This window comes from Cyrtonyx montezumae, unplaced genomic scaffold, assembly GCF_038088225.1.
Source record: "Cyrtonyx montezumae isolate F1298 unplaced genomic scaffold, pur_monq_1.0 scaffold_11, whole genome shotgun sequence".
Lineage (NCBI taxonomy): Eukaryota > Metazoa > Chordata > Aves > Galliformes > Odontophoridae > Cyrtonyx > Cyrtonyx montezumae.
Genome location: NW_027071837.1, coordinates 17,117,727 through 17,137,222, shown reverse-complemented (window position 1 = coordinate 17,137,222; position 19,496 = coordinate 17,117,727). Strand labels below are relative to the sequence as shown.

Here is a 19,496-nt window from a genome sequence, read left to right as displayed (position 1 = left end):
GTTACAGGGATCCATTAAAAGAAAACTGGAAGATGATAGCTCTCCTGCCTCCAGTGGTGTGCCTGATGTCATTTTCCCAAATGACAGTAAAAGACTTTGTCTTGATGATGTAACCCTTTCCATGGGCCAAGGTACCAATCCCAATGTGGCGTGTCCGGAAATGCAAAGTTCTCCGTTCTCCACCAGTCACAGCACTTCTTCCATGGGAGTCACAGGTCATTCAGTGCTCCTTGAAAACAATCACATGAATGGCAGTGGCATTGGCTCCCCATTTTCTGTGCCACCCAACACAGAAATAAACCAGAAGGGGTCAATAGGAGGGCAGGGTAACAGCATTGTCCACTATGATGAGAAAGGAAACAGCTTACAGTCTGTGGACCAAGAGCTGCAAGATCTATTGGAAGAGCTGACAAAGATGCCTGATCCTTCTCCCAATGACCTGGATCTGGAGAAGATTCTGGGCAGCAAGGCTGAAGAGCCACTTGGGCTGAGTCATTCTCAGCCAAGCATAAGTACCACTCCCAAGTCCTCCCCGCAGACTTCCCACTTGGAGAACCATGTTGCTAACAAAGATTTTTCCCCAGGCTGCAATCCAACCAGTGGAGGATCTCCTCAGATGAGGCCATCGTCTGCTGGAGCTAACTTCCAAGTTCCTCCCTCAAATAAAACTGCTGCATCACCCATCTCTACGGCAGCTCAGAGCAAGAACCAGCCACCACCCATGCTTCCAGTACCCTTACCCAACATACCTGGCTCCAACTGGCATGCTCAGCAGCTAAAGCAGCTGGCTGCTAGCAAGCAGGTGTCTACTACAAAGCAACAAGTACAGGCTCCTAGCTGGCCAACTATGTCTCCTCCAGGTCTCTCTCCTCCTTATAGGGCAGGATCATCCCCACACCATCAGCCTTTCAGTCCTCAAAATGTTATGGTATCTGGTATGCCTGCTAATAATTTACCGGGAAACAGTATTCAGAGTCCTCAAAACACTCTGCTTTCAAGCATGACTTCCAGCAGCACCCCCTCCAGTGGCCCCTCTCCTCCCTATGGGTCTGAGAAGCTTTCCAGTCCAGCTCTGAACCAGCAGCCCTTCAGCCCACAGAGCTCCATGCTGCCAGCCCTGACAGCAGCCAGCTTACCAGCCAGCAATATTAAAAGTCCACAGAACAATTTGGTTGCCAGCATGGCTTCCACGAGTACTGGACCATCTCCACCATACAGGCCGGAGAAGCTGTCAAGCCCAGCTCTGCATCAGCAGCCCTTCAGTCCTCAAGGTACATTAATCTCTAATATCACTCCCAGCAACAATCCCACAAATATGCAGAACTCGCTTTTTAAGTCGATGACTACAAGCCAGTCCAAAAATATGAACATAATTATGCAACAGTCATCTGCGAGCTTACAGTCGGGACTGGTGAGTGAGAGCCCCGTTAGCCAAGACCAGTTTTCTTTCAACAACACCAAGCCACTGTCTCACTTTGCCTCGGAGTCAGCTACTCAAAAGATGTCGCCCCTGACAGCAGGACAAGGGCAGCAGTCTCTCATTCACTATCTGCAGCAGCAGCAGCAGTCTCCGGCCGCCCAGCAGTCCCAGCAGGCTAGCAACAGCCAGTTCCTCCAGCAGCAGTTCCGGCAGCTGATGCAGCCCCATCGGATGCAGAGACACATGCAGTCTGCCACGCTGCCACCTCAAAACAGACAGGTGAGTGTGCTTCTTCTGTCTTACTGGGCTTACGTGCAAATGGTGAGTGACGTATTTTCTTCTTTTTGCTGCCCTTTGCGTTTCAAATGTGGCACGGTTAAACTTCTGGGGTGTGCACGGTGTCTGCATGGACAGCATCGTGGAGTTAGCAGAAGTAACTCTGTTTAGTTGAAATGTACTTCAGTCCCACCAAGTATTGTCACTTCTAGCCCAAAGTTCTTTGGGCAAAGCACACTTCATATTACTGAACTAACCTGTGTTCTTAGGTACATGGTAAGCTGTGGAGATGTTTCCATAATTGGTTTCCAACTTTTTTTTTTCTTTTTTTTTTTTGGTGGCAGTCTTTTTTTTTCCCCTGTAATCTCTTGACTGGTTTCACCTCCGTGTTATATTTCTGAGGCCAGAAGAGATGGGTGGGGGAGGGGGTGAGAAGCAAAGTTAAAATATGACTCCTTTGTGGACAGCAGGTCAAACAGTACAGCACCTGAATAGCAAAGAGGAAGACTTGAAATACCTGTTGCCAGCATTTGCCAGAAGCAATGCCCTGCTTTGGATGGGGGCCATTCCCCACCCTTCGCTGAGCTATGATACCAACTGAGCTGGTAAATGCAAAAATGTGACTGGCAGGAGTGAGAAGCAGCCTTGGTTTCTCCCCAGCAACTTTCTCCTTGGACCCAAGGAGAGGTGCAAAGTACTGTCTGCTACTACCCCAGAAAAGAGATTTGCTGTGAGCATTTCAGAGCAAGGAAGGGCCTGGGGACTCAGTCTGAGGGCTCGGGCATGAGCAATAAAGGGCTTTCTTTTTGTTAGGAAGAGTGGTAGGACACAAACAGAACCTTGCCACCACAGCCAGCTTCTATTAGGCAGAACCAGCACTTTGGTGGCAGAATCCTTAGCCCAGCTCACACTGACTCCTCATGGCAGACTGAAATGCTTCTGCCCCAGTGATCTGGAGACTGATCTTCAAAGCTCTGCATGGACCTGCTCCAGAGAGCTGTGTTTAGCTGGAGAATGCAGTCCCTGGATTTTTGTGCCTTCCTACCTGCGAGGAGTCCAGCTCTTCTGGAGATGTGTTTCTTCAGTGTGGGTGTAACTTTTTGGGGGGATCGCAGTGAAAAATAAGCAGATAGTTACCAAATATCAGCTTTGTAGTGGTAAATGAACAAAGTACATTTCCGCTGTGCCGCTCTGAGGTGAACCCAAAGTTCATATGAACATATATCTTTTTTCTGGCTGCCCCGCTGGACGCGTGGCATCGCCACGTCCCTGCTGGATTCCTGAGGTTTCCTGGGGCCTCGTTTTTGTCTTAAACCTCTGAACCTCTGCAATGAATCTCTTTAACTGTCCCAAACCAGCACTCTTCCACAACTTTCCCACTGCTCTGCCTGCGCTGCACTTCCAGGTGCTTCTTGCAGTCAGAGAAATAGTATCATCTGGTGCCTATCAGTACCTATCAAGGATGGCTAAGACAGTGATTACAGGTGATGAGCATCTTACATTTTCAGACTAGTTAGGTAAGCTCCTGGTGCCTCCCTCATTTTACAAGTAAGACTTATTACACTAATTACACACCAGATGACAGTGCTTTGGTTTTACAGTGTGCTGAGCCACTTAAGAAGGATGGTGGATGCTCAGGAGCTGAACGTTTTGCTGGGTTTTGATCATTTTACTGCAAATCTAAGGGAGAACATGGAATCTGAGTCCTAAATCAAAAGCAGATGTCAAAAAGTGAAAATTTTTGAGTGAAGGGACTGAAAATTGAGAAGTACTTGAGGTGTGAAACTTTAACATTCTGTAGCTGCTGTTTATTTGAACCTAGTGTGTAGGATTGTTATGTGTCTGCAACAGATCTCTTATCTACAGTGAAACATATGGAAATGTTGGGGCCAGCCTGTACCAGTTTGGGTCCGTAAGGACGCAGTAGCGGCAGTGGCTGTGGGTTCGGTGTCCAGCAGTGCAGCTGAGAGCCCACTCTGAGGTTTTTGGAATCTTGGTGCCAGCTCTCTCCTGAGGCTGGTGCTGAATGGGACTTCTCAATCACAGAGCAGTCGTTTCATTAAAACTCAGAAAGATTCAGAAGACGTGAGACAGCTTCTGCATCTTCCACAATCAGAAGCCGTCCAGTGGAAAATGGCCTTTTTTAGCCTCAGTGACAGTAACCCGCACAAAGAAAACCAGCAGAGTTCCCTGGGATGTTGGTTAGCGTTTTAAAGGTCATCCCCTTACTCAGTGTGCACATTTGGGAATGCAGCTAATATTAATCAAAGGAAGGCCTGGTGCCCTCTTCTTCTGAGCAAGAGGTGCAGAAGACAAGAGCAGCACATGTGCCGCAGTGCAGGGTGAGACTTCTGCAAAGACTCAGAAGCTGGCTTCCTCCTGGTGCCTCACAGCTGGAGCGTCATGGTGTAGTATCTCTTCGATGTAATCAGTCTGTTTCCCAGAGCCTGGGTTGCCTGGACAAGTGGCAAATCTGATAACGTGTGATCTTTTCACGTCTGAAGCGCTGTGTCTTTATCGTCGAGCACTGACAGATATTGATTCAGGCACCGACAGTTTGCGTTGCGTGATGTTGCAAAGCCTGGTGGTACTCACATCGCTCCTGTGGATATGTGCACATTTTCATTACAGCCGTGTACTACTGATGCTCACTGAGTGAAATTACTCAAAGGTCTGGACTCATAAATCCACAACATAAAGGTGGTATTCAGTGCTGGAGAGTCTCCCGAGCTGTCCCCCGCTGCGGTCTGGGCTGCAGCTCAGCCCGCTGACTTTCTGTTGGCTGGCTCCGGGTGTGTGAAGGCAGCATCTGCCTGGGCAGGTTGAATAGTTGGGCATCTCCCTCATTTTATGTCTAAATACAGCTTGTACTTGCAGATCCCCTCTTCTGGCGTGTCAGAAATATTGGGCCCAATTGTGCCTTCAGCTATGCTGGGATGATATATGTGAGTTCAGAAGAGTCATTCTCTTGTTCCGGATGATATAAGAATAGAAACAGGCCCTCGTGAATGGGAAGGGGGGGTTCTCCTGCCTGGAGGAAGAGGAGCTGGGGATCTCTGCATTTAATTCAGTCTGGAATAAAAGAAACCTTCAGGGGGCCGTGAGTTTTCCAAGCCCAAGTCTGTCTGAGTTGGTTTCAGAGCCCTGGGAAGGGGGCTGCGTTGCCCACTGCTCTGTAACACGCTTTCAAACAAGGCTCGAGGTAAGGCTTGTTTTGTTGGGGGGACATGGCTAATAAATAGCTATTGTTTGGGTGTGACGCGTTGTGCATTTCTGAGCTGCACTTGCTCTGCAGGAACCAAATGCACTATTCTTAGAGCCCTCCGCATTCCTGCTGACATCCAGAGAGTTGTGTGCTGGGCTGTCAGTGGAGGGTATCTTTGTTTCGGCTCCGTTGCCAAAAATTATGGAAAAGGGAAAAATTATAGTGGAAGAAGCAGAGAGAAAAATCACACCGCTTGCAATAGGAATAGCTGTATTTTACTGTATACTGACTGGATATGAGATACTGAAGAATGTGATGAAGATTTCTTTTTTAAAGAGCTCTGTAAAGGACTTGGCAGTGTTTCTTTAACTGTGGTAACAAGCAATAGAGTATCTGAGTTGGTAGAGTAAATCATAGGCTGCAGAAACACCAAAACCCCCGAGCTTCATTAGATGCACTAGAGGAAAAAAAGTGAACAAGAAGACTTGTTTCTGAGTGTAAGCTCTCTTAATATAGAAACAAAACTGCGGAAGAAGCACGCTGTTATAAAGAGCAAACTGACCCAGAGCTTAGATGTTAAAGGTTGAATAAATATCATGGAATACAAAGTACAGCTTTTATTAATACAAAAATACAGATGTGCATGCAGTTGTGGTGTAAGTACAGGGAAAACTGTCGCATTTTAGTGGGGATTTCTGAGATGCTGTAAGTTTTCCTAACACACAAAACAAGCGGTGATATCATGTATTATTAATAAGACTGGAATCCCAGATTTCATCTACAGTTTCAGTCCTCCCCCTGCCCAGCTCCCTGCCTGGTCCCTTTTGTCTCTAAGTGTCACACTTATCTTTAAAGCAACTTCAAATGAAGTTCTGCGTGGTCTTTCCTACTCATCTTCCCTTTTTCCATCCTCCTCTCATTCCTTCTCTTTTTGTTTTTCGTCTTCCTTCTCCTTTTCCTTCTCTTTTCACTGGGAAGATTTTAATTAATTTATTTATTTTTTAACTAATGCTGTGGGGAAGAAAAACAGATTTGGTTTCAAAGGGCAGTAGTAGCACAATACCCAAACAAAGCCTTTGAGGGAGTGGAGAGCTTTTGAAGGCAAAGGAGCAAGCCCTTCAGCTAATTAAGTGCCTTTGACTGAACGAATAAAGGAAGCTGGTGATGAATCTGGACTGCAGCAAGCAAGCAGTAAGGCTGAGCCTGGAGTTTGATGTCTCCACAAATGTAAAAACGTCTTGAATGGTCATTTCTGAATTTATATTTAGCAGTGTCGTTGCAACAGTGCTGGTATGTTTTGTTCAAACCCAAAGATTCCCCCTCCCAGAGGAGAGCGACAGAAGCTATTGTACTGCCAACTCCTCCCCACTGCCACCACTAAGTCATGTTGCATAGCTCTTGGAAAGTAAGGTGGGGGCTTTGGAAAGACGTGGGTCATTGGCTGGCCATGCCAGCAGTAGTCCAGGATTTTCAGAACTGCAGAAGTCAAGATAAAAAAAAATCAGGTCTGTTTTTCTTACCCTGTTGCACCTCTGTGTTGCTTTTTTACATTGCGTGCCTCCTCCTCCTCCGTTAGACTGCATTATTTCGGGGCATTTCCCTACTGTAGCTGAGCCTTGCTGTCCATGCCTTAGTCTTCCCGGTTAGGGGTGCAGTCAAGTTGCTTCGGGCACCTCTTCCCAATGCACGGGTCCACTACTGTACATCCAACTGTTGCTTCATCTCTGCTGCAAATTCCCATCAGTGTGAGAACATCTGAGCGCCAATTTCTGCCCCACCTGTGGAAGATCTGGTTGTTCATTGTCTGTATTTTTGCAGTTTGTGGAGCCCACCTGGGCCAGCAGCCTGACGTTGAGGAAATGCGCTCACCTCCCCAAATCCATGCCCTTCTCACCCTCACAAATTTGCTGCCTAAATTAGCATTTGTTTTTAATACTTTTTGCAGGAATATTGTGAGTGCGTGGGCTGTGCCTCTTTTTTGGGGTGGGATGAGAAGAACGTTTCCATCCGCTATTGCCACGCAGCAGTCTAAAATCGCATCTGTACTCATAAGGCAGAAATACTGAGGGCACCAACGGCTAATTAATGATGGGGATGAAAAGCAAGCAGATGAATCAGGAGGCCTTCGGAGGGCCATAAATCAGGTGGTGCCAGCAGGCAGCAGGGCAGGGGGACAGGAGCTGCCCACTTGGTCCTGCTCGGCTCCACTGCCATTCCTGCCTCACTGCAGCGAGAGCTGCACGCAGAATAAAAGCACAGACATGTTTTGTTTCGGATGCAATACCTAGAAATAACTTTCCTGGTAAAGTGAACTCAGTCTCTTTTTCTTTTTCTTTGGGTGTTTTGGAGAAATTTCAGTGTGTGGGTGGGGGAAACAAAGCAGTGGCTGTAAACAGGAACTGATATTGTCTCCGTGTCTGAATGGGGGGAGAAACTGAACTGGCTTCCTCGGTTCCCTCATACATCTGCGAGTCTGGAAACACTGGGATGATTCACAGTTTGCTGATTAATATAGGAGCGAGCAAAATAGGGTGAATTAGCGGCCATTAGAGATCTGCTTTGTGTGGCAAATACCCCCTAGAACAAATGATGTTTCACGAAGATCGCTTAGAGGAAGAGGTAATGGGTCTTAAATACAAATTAGAACCAGTCTCGTCAAAGCTGTTAATGTTAAGGTTTGAAAGCCAAACGCTATTACAAGCTGTCTTCCAAAACTCTGGCCGTTTAGGAAGCGTATCAGTCTGCCGTGCCGGCTTTGCAATGTTTCTGTCTCAAGTACTTGGGACTGTTTCAAGCAGCCTGCACTAATAATCGATAGGAACTCACAGTCAGAACGGAGGGGCTCTTCGTAGGGCTTTGAAGGCTGATCACTCTGTTACTTGTACGTTTTTAGGTTCAATCTTTTACAGCGTATCCACGGGCAAAAATTATCAGTCTTAAAAGCTCTGCTGGCAGTTAACAAAAAGTAATCCCGTATTACAGTTTAACCCTTTGCATATGGGGTTGTGAAAAGAACAAGATAGGAAATAAATAGTGTTCTCTGTACGACCAGCATAATCATTCAACAGTTCTCCTTGTAGTAATGAAAATGAGAGACCTTAAATCAGAGTGAGACAGATGCAGATGTGAATGCAGGTTATGGACAACCTGTGCCGAGCTATTTTCCCCATTAGACAGCTGTTAAGAGACCCACTGGTGGAGCCGTGTGAAGCACGGGGCAGTGCAGTATCACGCTCTGACACGGTGCATGAATGGCTTGATCTTGTAAAGGCTCAAACACACACACCTAAATTTACACAGCGGGAGGTCATCCCAGGGCGACTGCGGGATTATTTCTGAGAGCAAAGTGAATCATGTGTGCACGTCTTTGTATGCTCAGCAAAGATCAGAGGCAGGGGGAGAAGATGCCGCAAAGGGCAGAGTAATGGTTGGCAAAGGCAGGTTAGTTCTGCCACTGAAGAAAGGAGCTGGAAGCTTTGGTGCCCCATGCCTGCCTCGGTCCAAGCTTGCATCTGGGTAATTCTTGGCTCCCTGTCCTTCTGGGGATTGTGCCATCGCCTTGTAAATGTCCCAGCCTTTGAAGAAGTTGAAGTTTCCATCATTCCACTGGTTATTTGCAGCCCTCTGGGCTTCGGTTTTCCAGTTGTGGGCAGCAGGAGGGAGATTTGCCCCTTACAGGAAGACAGTCTGCCCCTCCACTGGACACAGCACAACAGAGGGAAAAGAGGGGAAGAATCCGACCTGGGGCTTGTTTCCCCTCGGTTTCTATGGTGGCTGTGGGCTGTTAAAGGTGAGTGTTTCTTCCCCTTTCAGAAAGATGAGGACATGCTATCCCGGGGTAACAGTAGTACACATCCCTGCCATAAACCGGTTTCTGTCAGTGCTTTGAGACTTGGGGCTTTTGGAAGCTTCTCTCTGCCTAATGAATGTGTTTAACGTTTCCTTTACTCTCTGGCATTATTAAGTATAAACTGTTACTCTACTGGATTGAAGTGTGGTTTACAAGGCACTTGCATTGGGATAGTCTGTTTTCTTTTACAGTAGCTTCAAAGGGCATGCTTAAACAATGAATGAATGGTATGAGTGATACTTATTTCAGACAGCCCGCTTCTCTCCTCCTTTCCTGCAGCAGTACTTCTGCCTTCTGTGTGGAAATGCAGCACAGATGCAGAGTAAGGCTGAGCCACTTTTTCTCCTTTCCCTCTCCTCCCACGAGGTATCCCGTGACTTCCTCTATTAGCCCATTAATCGCTGCAGCTCAAAATCCAGCCTGATCAAAGGAGCAGAACCAGGTTGAAAAGTGCACATTCTGGCAATTGACTCGACTGTTCATAGATTCCCCGCTGAGCTCATTCAGAGCCGGGATGAAGCAGTTCCTCCTGCGGGTCTGCTCCTCGGCTCGGCGGCAGCGCCGGGTGCCACGCCGGGATCCCCGCAGAGCCCACGGGGAGGCTGAGTGCCCTCCTGGCACCGTGCTCAGCTTCGCATTGCACTCCAGCTGCAGGAAGAGCTGAGAGCGCTGCTAGCTGAAGGTGCCCGCGGTTAATAGTGATGATTCGGTGTTTTGCAGTGCACACGTCAGGTTTCTGTCTCTAGCAGCTCTCCTTCCTGGGTCACGAGTGGGAAGGAAAGAATTGAAAAATACACGGAGGAAGTTGGTAAACAAGGTGAAATTTCTTGTAAAAGTTGCCTTTACAATGTGATGACTCACTTGAAGAATACGGTTGTTTTTAAAGCCTATTTATGCAGCTAGAAACTCGCGCTGTTTTCTGTCATTAGCAGTCCTGTTGGTTCTTGTTTGCTGAGAGCAGAAATGCAGGCTGCCCGTACCTGCACTGCTCTCTGCAGATTAACATCTGATTTTGCAATCCTCTCTAAATCCAGTCGATGTCGACGAGAGTTACGGGTTGTCCAGGAATACATTGTTGGGCTCCTGATGCCATCGGCTGCCGTTCCGTGGTCCCCAAAAGTGTGCTCGTATTTCTCAGGGAGAGACTCACTCGATGTGTGGGTCCTTATCTCATTAAAGTGAGTTATCATTGCTGAAATGTGAATGGCATTCTATTATCAGAAAATATTATGTATTTAATGGTTTAAGAGTACTTAAGGTCAGCAGGAACACGGAAATGCTGATAACATCACCATGGGCAGTGTGGTGGCCCTGAAATGGGAGTAAATCTTTCTTTCACTGAAAAAAAAGGCACTGGACAGGGCACCGTTCTCCCATGGTTTTGGACTTTATCTAAAACCTCCAGTGTTTAGTTATGGTGCATTTTCCATTTGTTAAAACAAATAAAACCCAACCATTTAACGAGATATCTTTTTTGTTATCGTTGTTAAGAAAAAAATTAGGACAGTGAGGGGGGAAATGGACAATCCATGTCATGCTCAGTTCAGTCCTTGATTTTTTTCATACTTATATAGATAGTATTTTATTTTATTTTATTTTATTTTATTTTATTTTATTTTATTTTATTTTATTTTATTTTATTCTATTTTATTTTATTCTATTCTATTTTATTTTATTTTCATATTCATATATATATATATATATATATGAGGAAAAGCAAAAGTTAAGAAGGACCATGGCCTTCTTCAGAGACTCTGTATGGAATAAGATAAGGGCACCCAGACTTGAGTGACTCCATGCCAGTTGTGGCAATTAGCACTGCTGGGCTTCAGCTCACAGAGCAGCTTTCCTCCAGTTTTTTGGTATGGTGGGTTAAAATCTTGCTCTCTCTGTGATTTCTTACTTATTTCTTCTTATATTAAGGCTTTTCATAAGATGTAATGGTGCCTGGGTGCAATTGAAATACACATTTCTGACTGTTTCCCTCCTGGTAGAGGCAAGGGCATCTAGCTGCCATCTAGATGTCTGTCAAACTTAATGGTGACTTGAGTTGTACTCCTGTTTTCTCCTTGTCACTGGGTCCTAAAAGGCTCTTACTGTTACACCGATGCTTTCCAAATGAAACAGTTTTGCCATTCTCTGGAGAAATAGCAGAACAAGTAGCACCACAGACACACTGGAGGGAATCCTGCGCCGCAGATTATAAAGGGCAACAGTTGGCCGGAATAAGGAATTAAAGTAATCCCTTTTATTAGGAGCCTGAAAATGAGATGACCTTCTGCATATGCCCTGTGCGTGTTTCTAACCTAGCTGGGATGTTTCTCCCTCCTTTTGCTGTGTAGAAAACAGCAGTGCAACTTTGGGAAACTGACACACAGGCTTGCAAATATTATAGGCTTTAAATGCACTGTGTTTTTAACAGTAGTTCATGATTGGAATGACAGGAAGGAAACCAGCAGAAAACATCCTATTCTATCTCTATATAAAATCTTGCTTGTGAAAGATAGAGTTACCGCAGTAATGATTGGCTGCTGATTGATTCACTGTGCTGTGAGACAACTGCTGTGCGGAGGAACCCAGGGTCATTTTCGCGCTTGAACTCCACTCAAGTTGTTTGCTCAGGAGGGGCAGGACGGGGTTATAAAGCGGCCGCCACCTCCTTCAGCCATGCTTTTCTCAGGAGAAGGAGACACTGCCGGCCAAGATCTCTTTCCTTCGGAAAGTGTGGCCGGGAAGGGCCCCTCGGGCTCGTGAAACAAAGTGCGCAGGCGGACAGGACAGCCCCTTTCCTGCGTCGCGGGCAGCGGGCGGAAGCGAGGCACCAGGCTGTTTGACGACACAGTGCTGCAGTGGGTTCACAGCTCTTGGTTTCTTCCCTTCTCCCTGCCCTGCCCTCCCTCCTCCTGCCCAGCACTAAGGACTCCTGCCCACTTTCGGGAGAGGCACGAGATCTGGCCCCGCTCCCTGCTGCACCCTCTGCCCTTGTCTGAACAGACAGGGAGAGAAAGAAAAGTGTTAAGGAGAAAAAGACTCTTCAGTTTAACCCGGTCATCTGTTGCTTACTTCAGGCTTTGTTGTGACACGTGTTTGTGAACACCGCCTTTCCCTTAGTGCCCTTTCGGGGTAGCGCAGTTGTGAGGCATCCAGTGGGATGGGGAGGAAGGAACCTTCTGGAGTCAGGGACGGCTGTGGGCAGTGCAGAGCTGCGGCCCCTCCGCAGGTTGGCAGTGAGTTCCAGGCAGCCTGCAGGTCTCACTTCGCTGCTGGTCTCACCTGTGAAGCACCTGATGGCAAGGTTTGCTTGGCCTGTACAGAGTACACAGCTTCCCATGTGCTCAGGCTTGCAGATTTGAGTCCATCTCATAACCCAAAACGGCCTGAACCTCTTGTTTGTGAAAGACGCAGATTCTCTTAATTGCTTTTTAAAATTAAGTGTGTCTCAGTGCCTGGGCGAGGAGATGCCCACCAGCTGCAGCTCACCTGCTCTGCAGCACAGGGCCCTGCTTGCTGCTGCTCAGCCAGCCTTCCTGCCGCTCCTCACCTCCAGCAGCAATGTCAAGCTAACCCAATTCCACAGCTGGTATCGAGTGCCAGAGGCAAGCTGTGTAGATGTCTCTTTAATTCCTGCACTTGTAGAATTTCGTGTATATTTTTCCTTCAGTTCCACAGAGTCCTTGGGGCGGAGGCAGAGGAAGAACAAGAAGGCTACAACCCAGCTCTAATTTACTCATCTGTTCAAGCCAGTTGTCAGTGAGCCTTTCCTCTTTCTGTCCACAAAGATATTCCCTCTCAGCAGTCTGTTTGTCCTCCCAGTTATAATTACGGCTGATGCCGTTCTGCTCCTGTGTGTCCCCCGAGGCCAGCTGCCCCTCCTGTGCCGGGCACCGTGCCTCGGGGCGGCCAGCACCGCATGGGACGGCAGCAGCTGCACGGCCCCGCACCACCACGGCACGCTGCGAGCCGGGCTGTCTGCTGCTTGTGTTCCATGACGTCCTTCGTGGCACAAGCCAGAAGCGGAGCGGGCACCGGAGCAGGTTTTTGGCACGTTTCCTTTTGGGTGGAGGGCGTCGCTCCTGGAAGGGGGAGCAGCTAGCAGATGCTGCGGTGGTCGGGGGGTTTGTGTCTGTCCAAAATGGATTTAGAAATAAGGTGCAGTAGCACGTAAGTGACTTTTTGGTTTGTAATCTGTTCAACATGCGGCCTGCAATAGCTCTGCCAGTTAGATTTGAATTCAAACCAGCTCCACAGGCAACAAAGGCTCTCGAGCCTCGTTGCTGAGAGCGGAAATCCATTGTGGCATCCTGACTAGTGCTGGTGAAATCAGAAACCTCTCTCAGTGCCGATAGGAATCTCGCAAATGAGAATCTAACCTGTTAATCCTGAATTGGAGCGGGGATGGTTACGCAACCCCAGGCCAAGTCCAGGATGCGCCGTATCCGCATGCCCCTCCACCAGCAGGAGATGCTGCTGGGGAAGGGTGGGCTCACACCCTGCGGCCCCTCCTGCATGCAGCCCCACTTTGTGCCAGGTCTTCAGGGCCGGAGGAGGGCAGTGCTGAGGGTGCACAGGAGCTGTCCGCATGGGCTGAGGTTGACACTGGAACCACTGTTGCAGTGCTGTGGGACACGGCCACTGGCTCACGGCCCTCTTCATGCTGCTGCCAAAGAAGGGAGGGTCTGGGAGGGCCATCCATGCTGCTGCAGTCCCATAATAGTGCCTTTAATAGTGGGTAACAGGAGGTTCTGATTTGTCCTATGCTAATAATGAATTCCAGGGTATAAATAACTCTGCAATTAAAATGAAACACCTAACGATTTACCATTTGACACCTATGCAGTCTGCTGGAGCCTTGGCTGCGTAGCATGAGAGCTCTGCTCCTGCCTTGAATATTGCATAATTGTTTTACAAGAACACATGAATGCTCCGGTCATTAAGAAATGCCAGCAGGGCTGTGCAGAGGCAGCAGGGAGCAGAGAACAGCTAGAAAATCTTGTGCTGAGGCTGTAGGGAGCTCTCACTTCTGAAGCAGGGCCACAGATTTTTTGACTACTTCTGGAGCCGGGGTTATGTGTACACACAGGGAGATGGGAGCTCTGCAGAGCCAGGTGAGCCTGCAGCACCCAGCATTGCTCCTCAGGCCCAGCACAGGGTGCTAGCTCCAGACCGATGGCAGAAGTGTGGGTTGGCACTGGAGCTGTGAGTCCTGGGCTCTGTGCCGGCCTGGAGTCCAGCTTCCAGCACCCGGCAGCAGGGCCAGGAGCTCTATAGAGGGTTCTTCAGAGGGTGACTTGCCCCAGATGCACACCTGGAAGTGCCGTGGGGAACTGCTCTATCCATGTGCCTGGGCTTGGCACTGCCTGCTGCATGGGCCTTCCCTCTGCATTTCTGGAAGCAGCAGCTGTGGTGATTTGATGCATGAAAATCTATGCTGCTGGAAGTCGTACAGATACCCGAAGTAGCTGACTTCTGCCTTGGAAAACATGTTCACTTCTGTCTTGTTTTTCCAGCACGGTGGCTGGGATGCACTTCCCTTTGATGGTGCTCCTCCACCTCCCCTGCCTTGAGCAGCACCTGCTGGGGGACAGGCTCTTCCAAGAGGAATTCTGGCTGACTCCTGCACCAAGTAATGATATGTTTATCTGCAATAGATGGAACCAGGAGATGTCTCAAGGGGGTAGTTATCTGGAGACTGTTACCAAACAAAAGAATGTAAGGTTGGAACTCAAACTGCGAGAAGGGTTGTTTGGATCTGAAGAAAACCACTGTGAAACCAAATAATAACAGTATTCAAAAAAATCTGCTGTTGTGTGTCTTGTGCCAAAATCTGACTTATTCTTTGAGGGAGCTCTAAGCATCTTTAACCAGGAGGTGAAGAAAGGGAGCTCCTTGTTTGCATACTAGATAGAAATGAACTAGGAATCCTGCTGCAGCTTCCTTTCCCAGAGAAAGGGAATTTATTTCACATTCAGTGGAGGAAAGCTTGCATAGAAGCTGTACCTATATTCTCTGTAAGAAGCACTCTTAAGGCTTCCAAGAGTTCATGCAGGCTCCTCTGTAGCCTGCTTATAACAGAGGAACAGCATCCTGATGCAGTGCTCTCCTATCTCCAAGCAAGCCACTTGTACTTCAGATTCATAGAATTGTTTGATTTGGAAGGGGCCTTTAAAGACCATCTCGTACAACTGTCCTGTAATGAACAGGGTCACCCACAGCTCCACCAGGTGCTCAGAGCCCTGTCCAGCCTGACCTTGGGTGTCTCCAGGAATGAGGCATCACCGCCTCTCTGGGCAACCTGTGCCAGTGCCTCACCACCCTTAATGTAAAAAAAATTCTTTATATCCAGTCTAAATCTCCCCTTCTTTAGTCTGAATCCATTTTCCCTTGTCCTGTTTACACAGATTCTGCTCAAGGGTCCGTCCCTTCCTTCTCACAGCCCCCCTAGATACTGCCAGGCCGCTCCCAGCTCTCCCAGCAGCCTTCCCTCCCCCGTGCTGCACAGCCCCAGCTCTCATCCTGTCCTCACACGGAGCTGTTCCATCCCTCGGACCATTTCTGTGGCCCTCCTCTGGACGTGCTCACACAGCTCCGTGTGTCTCCTGTGCTGAGCACTCCCCATCTGGATGCAGTGCTCCAGGTGAGGTCTCACAGCGCAGAGCAGAGGGGCGGATCCCCTCCCTTTTCCTGCTGGCCACGCTGCTTTGGATGCACCCAGGATCTGGATGGCTTTCTGGGCTGCGGGGGCACGGTGCTGGCTCATGCCCAGCTGCCATCCTCCAGGACCCCCAGGCCTTTTCTGCAGGGCTATGCTCCATCCTTACATCCCCCAGCTTTTCCTGACACTGAGGGTTGCCATGACCCAGGTGCCAGACCTCGCACTTGGTGTTGTAGAACCTCATGAGGTTCTCCTGAGCACTGCTCAGCCTGTCTGGGTCTCTCTGGATGGCATCCCATCCCTGGGGTGCGTTGGCTGCACCGCACAGCTTGGTGTCATCTGCAAGCTGCTGAGGGTGCACTCGATCCCGCTGTCACAGATCTCCATCCAGACATTGAGCCAGTGAGCACCACTCTCTGGGTACATCCACCCATCAAATCCATATATTTCCAGTTTGGAGATAAGGATGTTGTGGGGTACTGTGTCAAAGGCCTTACTGAGGTTCAGATAGGTGACAGTGGCTCATCTCTCGTCTACCAGCACAGTTACACCATCATAAAAAGCAACAAGGTTGGTCAGGCGTGACATGCCATTGGTGAGTTGTGCTGTTTATCCCATATCACCTCCCTCTCCTCTGTGTGCCTTAGCACAGCTTCCAAGAGGATCTGCTCCCTGATCTTCCCTGGGTGTAGCTGATAAGTTGGTGGATCCTTTGGTCGTTTTTTCTACCCTTCTTAAAAGTGGGCGTGATGTTGCCATTTCTCCGGTCACTGGAGACTCCTGCTGACCACCACGACTTTTCAAATGTCAAGAGTGGCTGGGTGATTGTGTCACCCTCAGGACTCTGGGATGCATCTCATTGAGACCCACAGTCTTATGCTCGGGTTCCTTAGATGGTCGTGAACCTGATCTTCATTTTGTGGACACAGAGAAGATTATTTCCATCGGGAAATGAATAGGGATGTCAGCAGTGATAATAAGGATCTTAAAGGTTCAGAATTGGCAAGGCGGCAGCTGTTTTCCAACCTCACTGACTCAGAGTACTGACATGGAACCAGGATTTTAGCAGTCTGCTGACTTGAGTGGGAAGCCTGCTGACAATCCAGGCACTTCTGCTTGGGTGTGGATGTGAGAAGTACCAGGTCAAAAACTGGAGCCTCGGTCTGAGAGTGGAGCTGTTACTTAGGCCTGACAGCGGGGACTTCTTTGTTTCCATAAAGCTGCTTCTGGAGGGCAGCGGGAGGACTGATTTAATGCTGCATGTCTTTTCTCCTTTACACTGGACTCTTAATTATGCCAGCATTTCACTGCAGATTAGCAGTGAGCGCGGTGCCGAGCTCGAGCCCCTGGGGTGCAGCATGCACACGACCCTCGTGGTGCCAGCCCTGCTGCTCGCTTACGGAGCGCGCGCCTCGAGGACACGCGCACGCCATTACGGCATGAGGACGCTCCATTTGCTTTTTATTCCTTTTTTACATCCCCCCCCCCTCTTCTTCTTCTTTTGTATGATCATTGCAGAACAGGAACAAATGAGTGTGTCACTTTAAACCATGAAACCACTTAGGCCGTAAAGACAGATTTGGCGTCTTTGTGCTGGCAGTGAGGGGCCAGCGCGGCACTCCATAGTGATCCCAGTGTTCTTCCCTGCCCCTCACCCCCCACTCCCCACCCCCTCTGCAGCCTCACTCCGTGTTTGCCTGCCTCTGTTTTTGTGGTTGGGAACCAGCAGAAGAATGGAATGGATTTAATGATTTGTTGGCTGCAGTGCCGGCATGATTAAGTCAATAAAGCTGCAAGCTGAAAACAGACAGTGTAGTTACAGTATATGACTTTAACCTTGTTAATGCATGTTTATGTCCTCCTGCCCACTGTACGTTGCATAAAGGAGATCTGACCAATCTTTAACCCATTAAATAATTCATAAAGTGAGAGCAGACATCAGCTACTTGCAGAGCGGATCAGTAACCATGGGGTCAGCAATAACTTTGGCTTCCTGGACCATATCCAGCGTGTTTTAAACTCTGGTGATGTCACCAGGCAAGCTTCAAACCTTAATCATTTGGATGTGAACAAAGGGAAGTTAACTGTTGACATGCAGCATCTCCATGGAGGAAATGCTCACGAGTGCTGCGTGGTGCGGGCATGGGGCAGCCCCAGACTTCTGTCTGCTGCGCGTGTCCCAGTTGCCTCATGGCACAGCCCTGCTGGGCCAGCTGCTGTGTGCACATCTCCTCAACTTGCATTCTCATACGTGACCAAAGCCCACTCGATTACAGGGAGATGGTGGTGGACCTGAGAAGAGAGTGTTTGTAGGTACCTGAGTGTTTTTGTTTGTTTTTTTTTTTTGTCATGGGTAGATTTTGAATTGAAAGCATCACTGTACTGTCAGTGATAGGGAGCAGTGTGTGACAGGGCTGGAGGCAGACAGAAGTAGGAGGTGCAGGAGAGGACATGGCACAAAGTGGGACTGTTCTCACTGAGGTGAAAGCTCTCTCCAGTGTGCCATAGCAAGCAGGACTTCCAGTAAAGCCCGAGGGCTCTCAGCCCCAGCTGCCTCAGCCTCTCCTGCTTGCTGTGGTGCCTCTTAGCACACAGCCCCAGCCAGCAGCCCAGCACCTGCCAGGCATGGCCGTGCCCGTGGCCACTACAACGCTGCTCCCACGGCACGTAAGGGGTGAGGGCTGGAGGTGAGCTGTGGGGCTGTGATCACGCCATGCTCTGCTGAGCTGCTCAGCCAGGTCAGAGGCCCCAGGGGACCATTACGTGTTAGTGTGGTTCAGCGCTGTTCGGAGGTGCAGCTGGCTGTGGCCGTACCTGGGGTGGATGTAGGGAGGACACGACAAAATCTCATTTGTGGAGTGAACCAGAACACGGCCCTCACTGGAAAGAGACAAAGCGCATCTCGGCCTGTAGCATGGAGAGGAACACAGGCCCTGCTGCTGCGGGAGCTGGCCCTGGTCAGGGAGAAACATGCATTCATTTTGGGGGAAGCTGAGATGGAGAGAAATGAAGCGACTGCCTGCAGGCACCTGCAGGAGCTGTGCATGGTGGAACTGGAAACCGAAGCTGGTCGTGCGAGTCCAGCTCCGTAGGGCCAGCTTTTATCCTGTGACTAAGCCATGAAGCAAACTCACCTTTCAAGATCATCTCCTTTGGGGGTGGCTTGGGAGCGCACCTTTAATGATCACATTTTCTGCATCTCCTCCTGACAAATGGCGTGCTCATGGCCTCACTGCTGTCAGTCCAAGGGGAATTTTGCTTGTGCAAGGAAAGTCATCGTTGGCTCACGTGCCTTGCTGCACAGGTGTGCCTACAGGCAGACCTCCAGGATGTGCACATCTGTGCAAGTGGGGCTGCTGGGACTCATAGAGACACACGGGTAAAAGCTCCCACACCATTACCTGGGAGCCAGATGGCTGCATGCTGCAGAGTGTATCTCAGAAGCCGCTCTGTAAGCCCAGCAGTCGATTTTCCAGCTAACCAAAGTGGGCTGGGGGCACTGCTGCTGCTGGGCTGCAGCCAGGGCCAGGCCAAGGCAGACCCCTGACCACCATTGGTTGTTCTCAGCCCCTCGGTTATCCCCTGTCACTTTATGACTGTACTCATGAGAATTCTCGGATTCATTTACCTGGTTATTTTGTGTGGAAGCAGTTTGGTTTGCTACCACCTGGAGCAGTGGTATTCGCTTCGGACAGGGTACTCCAGAATTTCTGGTGCATCAAATCTGATGTGAGTGGAAGTTCTGCGTTCTATTTGTGCTTGTTTTTAGCACGCAACTTGGTGTGATGGGTCTGAAAGTCATTCCTCATCGGCCTCTTGGTTTCGATGAACGAGCCTCCATGCACCTAGTAATGCTTTACAGTCCGCAGGGTGCCCAGCAGCCCTCAGTGCCACGCGCCGACTGCTGGGTTCTTTCTGCTGGATGCAAAGCAGTCTCTCCAAGCGTATGCTAATGCTGAATGGGGGGGGTCCCAACTTCTGACCCATTGCTGCAAGTCACATGAAGCTATCAAGGATCCTTGAGCTGGAGTTCAAAATGCCTGCACTATCAGCAAATAAACACCATTAATTGCCTCTAATATGTCGTGCAATG

The 19,496-nt window shown here is 49.1% G+C and overlaps 1 protein-coding gene across 1 annotated transcript in view; it reads left to right on the top strand.

The window, feature by feature from the left end:
- MAMLD1 (mastermind like domain containing 1) overlaps positions 1-19,496 on the top strand; it is a 73,047-nt gene that overhangs the window by 42,913 nt on the left and 10,638 nt on the right. The window contains exon 2 of the mRNA XM_065729735.1: positions 2-1,699. Coding sequence (XP_065585807.1) covers positions 2-1,699 — 1,698 coding nt within the window. The remainder of the gene's footprint in view (position 1; positions 1,700-19,496) is intronic.